This window comes from Microcaecilia unicolor, unplaced genomic scaffold (assembly GCF_901765095.1).
Source record: "Microcaecilia unicolor unplaced genomic scaffold, aMicUni1.1, whole genome shotgun sequence".
Taxonomy (NCBI): Eukaryota; Metazoa; Chordata; class Amphibia; order Gymnophiona; family Siphonopidae; genus Microcaecilia; species Microcaecilia unicolor.
The window spans coordinates 27,563-39,587 of record NW_021962925.1 but is presented as its reverse complement, the minus strand read 5'-3'; the positions used below and the strand labels follow the sequence as shown (position 1 = coordinate 39,587).

Genomic DNA, 12,025 nt, shown 5'->3' with positions numbered 1-12,025 from the left:
GTTAAAGGCTTGAAATCTCCCAGAAAGCACTTCCTGTTGTTCCAAGAATTAGCATGACAGCAGGCACATCTAGTGTTCCTCCAGGAAACACACTAGAAGTGTAGTCACAAGCCCATGCTTCATCATCAGCTGTACCCCACTATTTTATTTGCATCGGCCCATGACAACATCAAGACCAAGGGGGTGGCTATTTTGATTCACAAAGACCTTAGACTGCAAGTTCTAAAAACCAAGCGTGACGTCTCTGGTAGATTTCTTTATGTACATGTTCTTTTGGACCAGGTTGACTTGACCCTAGCTAATATCTATATCCCCAGTACTCACCAGGCAAAAGTTTTTGCTGCCCTCGAGATTCACCTTGCAAGTTTTGCTCAAGGGGCAGGATATGAGGGCAAGGATCTCAACGCCCACATGAATTCACATTTGGACACTACAGGGAGGTGTTCCGCAGGGGATGATAAATTATCTCAATCCTTGAGGGACTTTACGCAAGACATAGCACTCTATGATCTCTGGAAGGAAAACAATGCAAACCAAAAGAGACCATACACATTACTCAGCTCTTCATTCTCTATACATATATCCTCCTGGATACCCAATTCCAAGGGAAAGTAGGGAGGGCTGACATTGGGAACATTACCTTCTTTGATCACACCCCCTCGGGTGGACATTTCAAAGCTCAGGGAGGATTTACAGGATAGGGTCTGGACCCTCAACACAATGAAGTTACATAGAAATACTTTAAAAACAAATAGGAGGAAATATTTTTTCACTCATTGAACAGTTAAGCTCTGGAACTCATGGCCAGAGGATGTGGTAACAGCGGTTAGTGTATCTGGGTTTAAAAAAGGTTTGAACAAGTTCCTAGAAGAAAAGTCCATAGTCTGCCATGTAGATAGATATAGGGGAGGCCACTGATTCCCTTGGGATTGGTAGCATGGAATGTTGCTACTTTTTGGATTTCTGCCAGGTACTTGTGACCTGGATTGGCCACTATTGGATACTGGGCGAGATGGGCCATTGGTCTGACCCAGTATGGCTATTTTTATGCACTTATGTAATAATTGAGAATCATGCAGTGCCCTAATAGACCGGCCTGGTCCATGAGGAACTACCATCACCAATAAATCTGGTACACCCAAATGCAAAACTTCTTGAGCCAATGTACGGATTTTAAACTTCATCTTTCTTGGCTCATTTATGTAATATAAGTATTTAGGGCTATTTGAATAGCTTGAAAGTTTTCATTATGAGTTTTAATATGTGTCTGAATACTCTTTGCTTGCAGGTATAAACCCTTCCATAGATGTTTTGTCCAGGTGGAAATCCATTAAAATGCACCATCATTACGTAACTCTTTTTGTATTAATGTTCAACAGAGTAACTGCCTGCTTTGATTTGGGGCATATTTATTAACTAATATCTACTCCTTATTAAACATTTGAGGGGGGGGGGGGGTCAATATTCAGTCAGCAGCATTTTGCAATTTGCTGACTGCCGCAGGCTTTCTTCCCAGATATTCAATGCTGGCCCATGTCCAGGCACCAGCATTGACTATTTGGGCAAACCTGGCCAGTTAAAACATTGCTAGTTAATTGCAATATTAAGTACTTAACCGGCTATGATGAACTGCATAAAGATAGGACCATGTTTTATGTGGTCCTATCTTAGCCAGTACAAACAAAGATGTCACGCCTGTGGGACAGCACTTTACAAAACCAGAACAGGCGGGTTTCTAGCCCATTACAAAGCATAAAATTGTATTGCTTTGTAAATTGCAGTGCTCTCCTGTCTGCCTCTCACCTATCCACCCCCATCCTGTTAGACTGTCACTGAAATGCTTTGATGTTTCGCTCATATATATTGTCATCTACCAATATTCTTCTGAGGAAACTGCCCTTCTTCTTTCCTCCTCTAAATGTACTACCTGTTCATCTGATCCCATCCCCACTCATCTACTTAACACTATCTCTCCTACTATCATCCCTGTCATCTGTCACATCCTTAATCTCTCACTCTCCACTGCAACTGTTCCTATGGCCTTCAAACATGCTGTTGTCACTCCACTCCTTAAAAAACTCTCACTTGACCCTACCTGTCCCTCCAACTATCGCCCCATCTCCCTTTCCTCTCCAAATTATTTGAACGCGCTGTTCACCGCCACTGGCTTGACTTCCTTTCTTCTCAACCTATTCTTGACCCACTCCAATCTGGTTTCCGCCCTCTTCAATCTACAGAAACTGCACTTACCAAAGTCTCTAATAACCTGCTGCTAGCTAAATCCAGAGGTCTCTATTCTATCCTTACCCTTCTAGACCTATCTGCTGCTTTCAACACTGTTCACCACACCATACTCCTAGATACGCTATCCTCGATTGGATTCCAGGGCCCTGTTCTTTCCTGGTTCTCCACTTACCTCTCACTTCGCACTTTCAGTGTTCACTCTGGCGGTTCCTCTTCAACTTCCATCCCGCTTTCACTTGGTGTCCCCCAGGGTTCTGTCCTTGGACCCCTCCTAGTACAGTCAATGGTATTAAGTCATCTGGACTACTGCAACGCACTGTACGCTGGCTACAAAGAACAGACTATCAAAAAACTCCAAACAGCCCAGAATACCGCCGCCAGACTCATATTTGGAAAAACCAAATACGAAAGTGCAAAACCCCTAAGAAAGAAACTTCACTGGCTCCCACTCAAGGAACGCATTGCGTTCAAGGTATGCACGATTGTACACAAAATCATTCACGCAGATGCACCAATATACATACCAAACCTCGTGGACCTGCCGCCCAGGAACGTCATAAAATCAACCCGCAAATTTCTCAATCTGCACTTCCCCAGCTGCAAAGGACTAAAATACAAGCAGACACATGCCACCACCTTCTCGTACACGAGCACGCAGTTGTGGAATGAACTACCTACAACCCTGAAAGCTATTAATGAAATAACCCACTTCCACAAATCTTTGAAGACACATCTCTTCAATAAGGCCTACAAAGAGAACCCATAGCCTTACAAAACTACCTCACCAATCCTTCCAATTATCAATGTCCACCCCCATACTAACCTACCTGACACCTTTCTTCTCTCTTCCCTTACTTAATCTCTACATAACACTAAGTGTATCTGATATCATGTAATGACAATGTCATAACAAACTCTGTAATCCACATTGAGACTGCAAATAGGTGGGAAAATGTGGGATACAAATGCAATAAATAAATAAATAAATAAATCTATACCTCTTCCCTTGGTACCCTGATTTCATCTCATGGCTTTCAATACCATCTTTATGCAGATAACTCTCAGCTCTACAGCTCCACCCCTGAAATCTCAACCGTAATCCAGGACAAAATTTCATCTTGCTTGTCTGACATTGCTGCTTGGATGTCTCAACGCCTTCTGAAGCTAAACATGACTAAAACTGAACTTCTCATTTTTCCTCCTAAACCCACCTCCCCTCTTCCCCCATTCTCTATCTCTGTTAATGGCTCTCACATCCTCCCTGTCTCCTCGGCTCGTAACCTTGGAGTCATCTTTGATTCCTCTCTCTTCTTCTCTGCACATATTCAACAAATCGCTAAAACCTGTCGTTTCTTTATCTACAACATTAGCAAAATCCACCCCTTCCTTTCTGAATACGCTACCAAAACCCTTATCCAAACCCTTGTCACCTCTCACTTGGATTATTGCAATTTACTTCTCACTGGTCTTCCTCTCAGCCATCTCTCTCCTCTCCAGTCTGTCCAAACTTCTGCAGCACGACTTATTTTCCGCCAAAATCGTTATACCCACACTAGCCCACTCCTCAAGTCACTTCACTGGCTCCCTGTCCGCTTCCGCATACAGTTCAAACTTCTCTTACTGACCTTTAAATGCATCCATTCTGCAGCCCCCCATTACCTCTCCACTCTCATCTCTCCCTACATTCCTCCCTGTGAACTCCGCTCACTGGACAAATCTCTCGTCATTCCCCTTCTCCTCCACTGCTAACTCCAGGCTTCGTTCCTTTTCCCTCGTGGCACCTTATGCCTGGAATAGACTTCCTGAGCCTATACGTCTAGCTCCATCTCTACCTGTTTTCAAGTCTATGCTGAAAACCCACCTTTTCACCACTGCTTTTGGCTCCTAACCACTCCTCAATTACCTCCCCTTGTTCCTTCTCACCCAGTACTTCCCTCGCCCTTAATTGTCTTGTCTGTCTGTATATTTTTTAGATTGTAAGCTCTATTGAGCAAGGATTGTCTCTCTGTGTCAGGTGTTCAGCACTGCGTGCGTCTGGTAGCGCTATACAAATGTTAATAATAATAATATTTGCTTATTTCCAATCTGACGAAGGGCAACCTTCGAAAGCTAATCAAGAAATGTATTATGTTATGTCCAATAAAAAAGGTGGTATCTTATTTTCTTTCCCATGTTTTATTTTGTTTTATTTCTATTGATTACCTTTAAAAGTGGACTAACACGGCTACCACACCTCTCTAATCAAGAAAATTAAAAGAAAGCAATGCAGTAATTGCCTGATTTCATGCAAAATCTAGTTGCATTAGCAGATAACTGAACCATGTAATAATCTCCTCTCCTCTGGTGCCTTAGGATGGAAAGGAGATGGAAACCGGTCCGAACTGCCGCATCTATTCAATGGGACGTCGTCGCATTGTGCAGCTCAGTCACTGCAGGCTAGAAGATGCTGGAACCTATACGTGTGATGCTGGAGACTGTGCAGTGACTTCCACACTACAGGTCTATGGTAGGGTCATAAAGAAAGAGAGAGGCTCTGTGATATTATATTTTGAACCGTGGTATATCAAAATATAAACTACTACTACTAATGGTACAAGATGGTGAAGTTCAGGTGGATAATATCATTTCTGGGAACCAACACTGAACATTGGTATCTGACTGGATTGAAGATGGCCACCAGGACCAATGTAGGTCCTGGCAAATGAATACCATCCTGGACCCACATAAGTGTAGGCTGCACATCCCCCCAATGCTAGAACCTCCTCCCTGCCCCCCCCCCCCCCAATCAGCACAGGCACCCCATCCCACTTCCACACCTCCTCCTGCCCCAAGCTTTAGCAGGCCCCCCCAGGCCTATCTGTCGTCCTTGGTGATCCATGAGGCGGGAGCAAACCTCACTTGCTCCTGCCCCTCGCAGTTCCTTTAAGAAAATGACCGTTGAGACGTCTAGCAGAAGTATCATAGTACTAGCAGTAGAGGTCACAGAGGCCATTTTCTTAGGGGATCTTCGAGGGGCAGGAGCAAGCAGTGGCAGCAGAGGGGGAATTGAGATGTCAATGTTCTATGGAAGCAGAGAATTGAAGGGGGACAATGAAAAAAGACATACTTGGGGGATGCAGCAGAGAGGACATGGTGGGTCTATGTGGTTGGGTTTGAGGTGGGGAGAAGGACCTGTGTGTGTATGTGTCATTCTTTCCTTTGTTTGTGGCCTCAATTTATACAAGGGTTATGCCAAGACTGACCATATTTAGTCCCAAAACTGCCCTCGACTTATCCACAAGATTGACTTATAGTCACTTATATACAGTAAATCAAGTTTATTTTGTGTTAGTTTATCTAGACTCTCAAAATGGAGAACTGTAAAAATCACTTTGCACAAAATATCTCTTATGGAAAGATATACAAATTGGAACATTTCTCACTTTCCCAAAAGAAAGGAAATGTTTGAAAACACTTACTCACAAAATCACTCCTGTCTGAGTACTTAGCAAGCACTGGGTGGGGGGAACAATCTCTCACAAACATTACTGGATATCTCAGGGATTGATAAGATGCACCCACTAGGCCACACTCACTTCCTGAAGGATACCAAAAATCTGTCAAGCAGCTGGACAACTTCAGGATGCTTCGGTTCTGTATTATAGCTTCTGTTGCTTCCCTGCTGACTTCGCCTCCAAACTCCTCCTTGAGTTCTGCCAACCTCTTGCTCAGGACTAACCAGTCTAAAGCAGCTCTTCTCCCTGTTCAAGACCAACATCTATGGTGTGGAAGGATATATTGCTTCACTGGAAGTATCATTTTAATGCCACACCAAGGTGATGCTCTCCTTCCAGTTAACCTCTTATCCAAGACAGCACAGAAGCTGCCATACTGGAGATGACTCTTCTCTACTATGTCCCTGAAAGTCTCTTATATGTACGTACCCCAGGGGCCAGATGAACTAAGGTCCCCGTAAAGAATTGCTCTGTATTTCCACCTTGGTAAAATTTACTGATTTGGAAATACAGAGGGATTCCCAAAGCGAATCGCATGCAAATGAACTGTTTGCTGCTTTTGCGAACAGCTCATTTGCATGCGATGGGGTTGGGGGAAGCCATTCGGTCAGCTAAGCATGTGCAGAACAGCCAACTACTAAGCAGACAAGCTGCGTGTGTGAAAGCAGTTTGGTAGCCCTTTTTTTTATTTTTTATTTTTGTTAGGGGGGAAAAAACGAACGCCGCATATTGCGAGAGAAAACCAACGTAACCCCATCCCGCAGGACTTTGCATTGCAAGAGTTTCTAAACATTTCAGGTACACTTGAAAGCAAAAAGTTAAACCTTCCTTTCCTATGTCGGAAGCAGTTTATTTGTGACCCACTGTTTTCAACCCTGCTGCTTACGTCAACAAAGCTGACAGATTTCCTCAAGAAACAAAAAATCCCATCACGCGAGGTAGACGAAAAAATAGTTTAAAAACAAGCAGCAGACTTATCATTTTGCTCCTTAGGGCTTGCAAAGTAAAACTTGCTGCTCAGATTGGATTCAGCCACGATCACTGCTGCAGGACGTCCAGGGCAGAAGTCAAGAGAAGTAAAGTTAAGAGGATGATTTGGATAAATAAGGGAGAGCACGCACAGGGAGCACTGCAGATCAGAAGGAGTTAATTTCACCATGGAACGGCAACTGAGTTGCCTCTTGCAAGTAGGAGATGATGTCTTAAAACTCTCTTAAAAAAAAAAAAAACTTCAAAATTCGACATCTGATTTCATTTTCCTTTCTGATTAGTTTAATAAAAAGGGGGCAGGTCTGGCCCTGTATAGTATACGTATTTCCCAAGCCTGCATGCCTTGCACCACAGGGGATGGGTTTTTTTAACAATAGGATGAAAGCTCTCCCAAGCGCACATCCAAATCTCTGCTCTGATGGGCTGATTCTTCCCTCCACTGTGTTTCACCTGTCATTCTTGCAATACTGACAGCTGTTAAATTTTCCATAGTACAGGTAGGGGCTGCTTCTGTGCAGGGGCGTATCTGAGGTTCAGCGGTAGGGGGGGCAGGGGCTAGAGTGAGGGGGCACATTATAACGCCCCTCCACCGTTAACCCTCCCCCACCGCCGTTAACCCTCTCCCGCCTACCGCCAACCCTTTCCCTGCCTACCGCGGTCACCTACCCCCCGAGGTCCGCTCCTGCCAGTTTTTTAAAATATTACTTCAGCTGGCGGGGGACCCCAACCCCCGCCAGCCCAGCCAAGGTCTTCTTTAACTTCTTCATCCTCGTGCTGTTCCTGCAATGCATCCTTCCAGTTGGACGGAGTTTGACGTCGCAGCACGTTGACGTCCTGCACGTACAACGTGCTGTGACGTCAAACTCCGTCCAACTGGAAGGATGCATTGCAGGAACAGCACGAGGATGAAGAAGTTAAAGACCTCGGCTGGGCTGGCGGGGGTTGGGGTCCCCCGCCAGCTGAAGTAATATTTTTAAAAAATGGCAGGAGCGGACCTCGGGGGTAGGTGACCGCGGTAGGCGGGGAAAGGGTTGGTGGTAGGCGGGGGAGGGTTAACGGCGGTAGGGGGGTCCAGAGCGAAATCTGCAGGGGCCCAGGCCCCTGTGGCCCCACGCAGATACGCCCCTGCTTCTGTGAATCGCTTGTAAAACAGCTGTGCATCACTTTCCATGCACATTTGTATAGTAATTAGCTCATTATAATAACTTTGCATTCAATTTTCATTAGCTGTTACCGTGACAGTAAAAGAGCTCGCAGAACCCTTTTGTGCATGTCTCACTGAACTCCGTGGTCGCTAAACCAGCTAGAACCAGTGTAAAAATCACATTCTGGCTTGTTAGGTTTTGTGCATCTGGCTCCAGGTCTGCTATTCTAGCCTCAAGAGATTAGATTTGTTCTCTGCCAGGAGCTCTTTGCACCATGCACACATACGACCTCCTACTAACTAGGAGATCATACAGGTGGCTAGTGGTTCCCAAACATTATTGGTTCAAGGCACCCTAAGCTACATATTTTCTCTCAGGTCCCCCCCCCCCCCCCCACCAACGGTGTTGAGTCCTACCTACCATGAATTGAGCATGCACTACAGCACCAGCATCAGAGGCTGAAGCATGCCACCAACTTCCTTGTTGGTCAGGCAGAATGGAGCTCAGGCCTTGGACCTCTTCAGCTGGCGAGGCTTGGGCATCCCTGCCAGCCAGCCACAATTTTGGAGGGGTTCTTAAAATATTCCAATTTCCAAGTAACTTCCTTGATCGTCCCCTAGTCTTTATAGTTTTTGAAAGAGTAAAAAATCGATTCACTTTTACCTGTGCTAACCAACCTTTTCAAATTCCGCCATATCTTTTTTGAGATGTAGTGACCAGAATTGCCATGGGATAAGGAGGCAATTGCACCCTATACTCAAGGTGAGATTGCACCATGGAGCATTATAATATTTTGTCTTATTTTCCATCACTTTCCTAATCATTCCTTTGCATTTTTGGCCTCTGCCAACACACACTGGGCAGAAGATTTAAGTGTATTGTCTACATTGACACCTACATAGTAACATAGTAACATAGTAGATGATGGCAGAAAAAGACCTGCATGTCCATCCAGTCTGCCCAAGATAAACTCATGTGTATACCTTACCTTGATTTGTACCTGTCTTTCTCAGGGCACAGACCGTATAAGTCTGCCCAGCAGTTTTTCCTGCCTCCCAACCACCTGTCCCGCCTCCCATCACCGGCTCTGGCACAGACCATATAAGTCTGCCCTCCCCTATTCTCGCCTCCGAACCACCAACCCCTCTTCCCCCCACCTGCTCCGCTACCCAATTTTAGCTAAGCTTCTGAGGATCCATTCCTTCTGCACAGGATCCCTTTATGCATATCCCACGCATGTTTGAATTCCGTTACCGTTTTCATCTCCACCACCTCCCGCGGGAGGGCATTCCAAGCATCCACCACCCTCTCCGTGAAAAAATACTTCCTGACATCTTTCCTGAGTCTGCCCTCCTTCAATCTCATTTCATGTCCTCTCGTTCTACCACCTTCCCATCTCCGGAAAAGATTCGTTTGCGGATTAATACCTTTCAAATATTTGAACATCTGTATCATATCACCCCTGTTCCTCCTTTCCTCCAGGGTATACATGTTCAGGTCAGCAAGTCTCTCTTCATACGTCTTGGAACGCAAATCCCATACCATTCTCGTAGCTTTTCTTTGCACCGCTTCCATTTTTTTGACACCTAGATCTTTTTCTTGGGTGTTAACTCCTAAGGTGGACCCTAGCGTCAGGTAACTATAATTATTCTTCCCAATGTGCATCACTTTGCATTTGCCCACATTAAATTTCATCTGCCATTTGAATGCCCAGTCTTCCAATTTTCCTAAGCTCTTCCTGCAATTTTTCACAGTCCGAATGTGTTTTAACAACTCTGAATAGTTTGTATCATCTACAAATTTAATCACCTCACCTATTGTTCCACTTTTCAGAAGGTTAAAATGGCCATTTAACCCTACCCTCTGTTTTCTATAGCTTGTTGGATTACCAGGTCTTTGTCTCCGCCATCTGTCAAATCCTTTCCTTCTGGGAAAGCATATTGCTCCTGTTTCATCGATCTGTTATCTTGGGGTTGTGCTTGATTCTCAAGTTATAAAACAATATTTTTTTTTCTTCTTGAGAAAACTCAGATCCATTCATAATTTTTTAGATTTCAGCGCACTCTGCACCTTATTCTATGCCTTTCTGCACGCTAGGTATGACTATTGCAATATTGTTTATGCCAGGATATTCAAACAGAATCTGAAAAGGCTGCAAACACTGCAAAATACCGCAGCTTGCCGCTTTGACCGTGTCTCACCATTATTTCAAAAACTACACTGGTCACCCATTGATTATAGGGTTAGGTTTAAAATTCTTACATTAAACCATACCAGTGGCTTAGCTACATGGGGCCATTGGGGGCCTGGGCCCCCGTAGATTTGGCCCTGGTCCCCCCTGCCGACGACCCTCTCGACCCCCTCCCACCGCCAACCCTCCCCCGCTGTCACCGTGGGCTACCTTTGCTGGCGGGGGACCCCAATCCCCGCCAGCCGAGGTCCTCTTCTTCCCGCAAAGGCTTTGTTCTGTTTTTGATGTCCTGCACGTTGTACGCACAGGACGTCAGACTCACAGAAACAGAACAAAGCCTTGCAGGTCAGCTGATCTGCAAGGCTTCGTTCTGTTCTGTGAGTCAAACAGAACGAAGCCTTGCGTGGGAAGAAGAGGACCTCAGCTGCCGGGGATTGGGGTCCCCCGCCAGCAAAGGTAGGCGACGACAGCGGCGGCGGGGGAAGTTTGGCGGCAGAAGGGAGGGTCGAGAGGGTCATCGGCGGGAAGGGGGTCATCAAAGTTGTTGTTGTTGGTGGTGGTGGCAGCGGGGAGGGTCGGCAATGGCAGGGGGTGGGGTAAAATGTGCCCCTTCACCTCAGGCTCTGGGCCCCCTCCTGCCGAAATCTGGCTACGCCCCTGATACCACACAGTGCTTTATACTGGATCTCCTGCCTACCTCTCTTCTTTGGTAATCCCTTATACATCTTCTTGAACATTGCCCTCTCTAAACCAAAAACAGACTGCTTCTCCCCCATCTCTCTCAGGCTTAAGTACAAACGTATTGCCACACTGCGACAGACCAAAGATCCATCAAGCCCAGCATCCTGTTTCCAACAGTGGCCAATCCAGGTCACAAATACCTGGCAAGATCCCAGAAAAGCTCAATACATTTTATGCTGCTTATCCCAGAAATAAGCAGTGGATTTTCCCAAGTCAATTTAATAATGGTCTATGGACTTTTCCTTTAGGAAGCTGTCCAAACTTTTTTTAAACTCTGCTAAGCTAACCGCCTTTACCACATTCTCTGGCAACTAATTACACGTTGAGTGACGAAAAATCTTCTCCGATTTGTTTTAAATTTACCACTCTGTAGCTTCATCACATGCCCCCTAGTCCTAGCATTTTTGGAAGTTGTAAACAGACACTTCACATATACCTGTTCTACTCCACTCATTAATTTATAGACCTCTATCATATCTCCCCTCAGCTATCTTTTCTCCAAGCTGAAGAGCCCCAGCCGCTTTAGTCTTTCCTCATAGGGAAGTTGTCCCATCCCCTTTATCATTTTCGTCACCCTTCTCTATACCTTTTCTAATTCCACTATATCTTTTTTGAGATGCAGAGACCAGAATTGAATACAATATTCAAGGTGTGGTCACACCATGGAGCGATAGAAAGGCATTATAATGTCCTCATTTTTGTTTTCCATTCCTTTCCTAATAATGTCTAACTTTCTAATTGCTTTCTTAGCCGCCGCAGCACACTGAGCAGAAGGTTTCAACATATCATCAATGATGACACCTAGATCCCTTTCTTGGTCTGTGACTCCTAACGTGGAACCTTGCATGACGTAGCTATAATTCGGGTTCCTCTTTCCCACATGTATTGTATTTAAATTATAGTATAATAAAGTTGAATATTTGATACATATAAATATAACTCTATGGTGAACGATTAATACAATTAGCATAGGAAAAGCTCTGGTGTTAGTAATACTGCCCCCTAATTAAGGGAATTATTGTGTATATATTTATCAGAGGAAAATGAACACTGCCATAAGGAATCTTCCCTTATTATCCCTTTTCACCCCTTGTACTTCAACAGTGATCCCCTTCTCAAATAGAATACCCATTCCTCACTTCTTGTCTACACCTTGAGTGAATGCCCAAAGAGCAAGCGGAAATCGAGGGTCATACACATATCTCTCATGGGTTTTCAGC

At 44.9% G+C, this 12,025-nt stretch overlaps 1 protein-coding gene across 1 annotated transcript in view; it reads left to right on the top strand.

Moving 5' to 3' along the window:
* Nucleotides 1-12,025, top strand: part of LOC115458670 (obscurin-like protein 1) — a 177,373-nt gene that overhangs the window by 158,013 nt on the left and 7,335 nt on the right. The window contains exon 22 of the mRNA XM_030188499.1: nucleotides 4,597-4,750. Coding sequence (XP_030044359.1) covers nucleotides 4,597-4,750 — 154 coding nt within the window. The remainder of the gene's footprint in view (nucleotides 1-4,596; nucleotides 4,751-12,025) is intronic.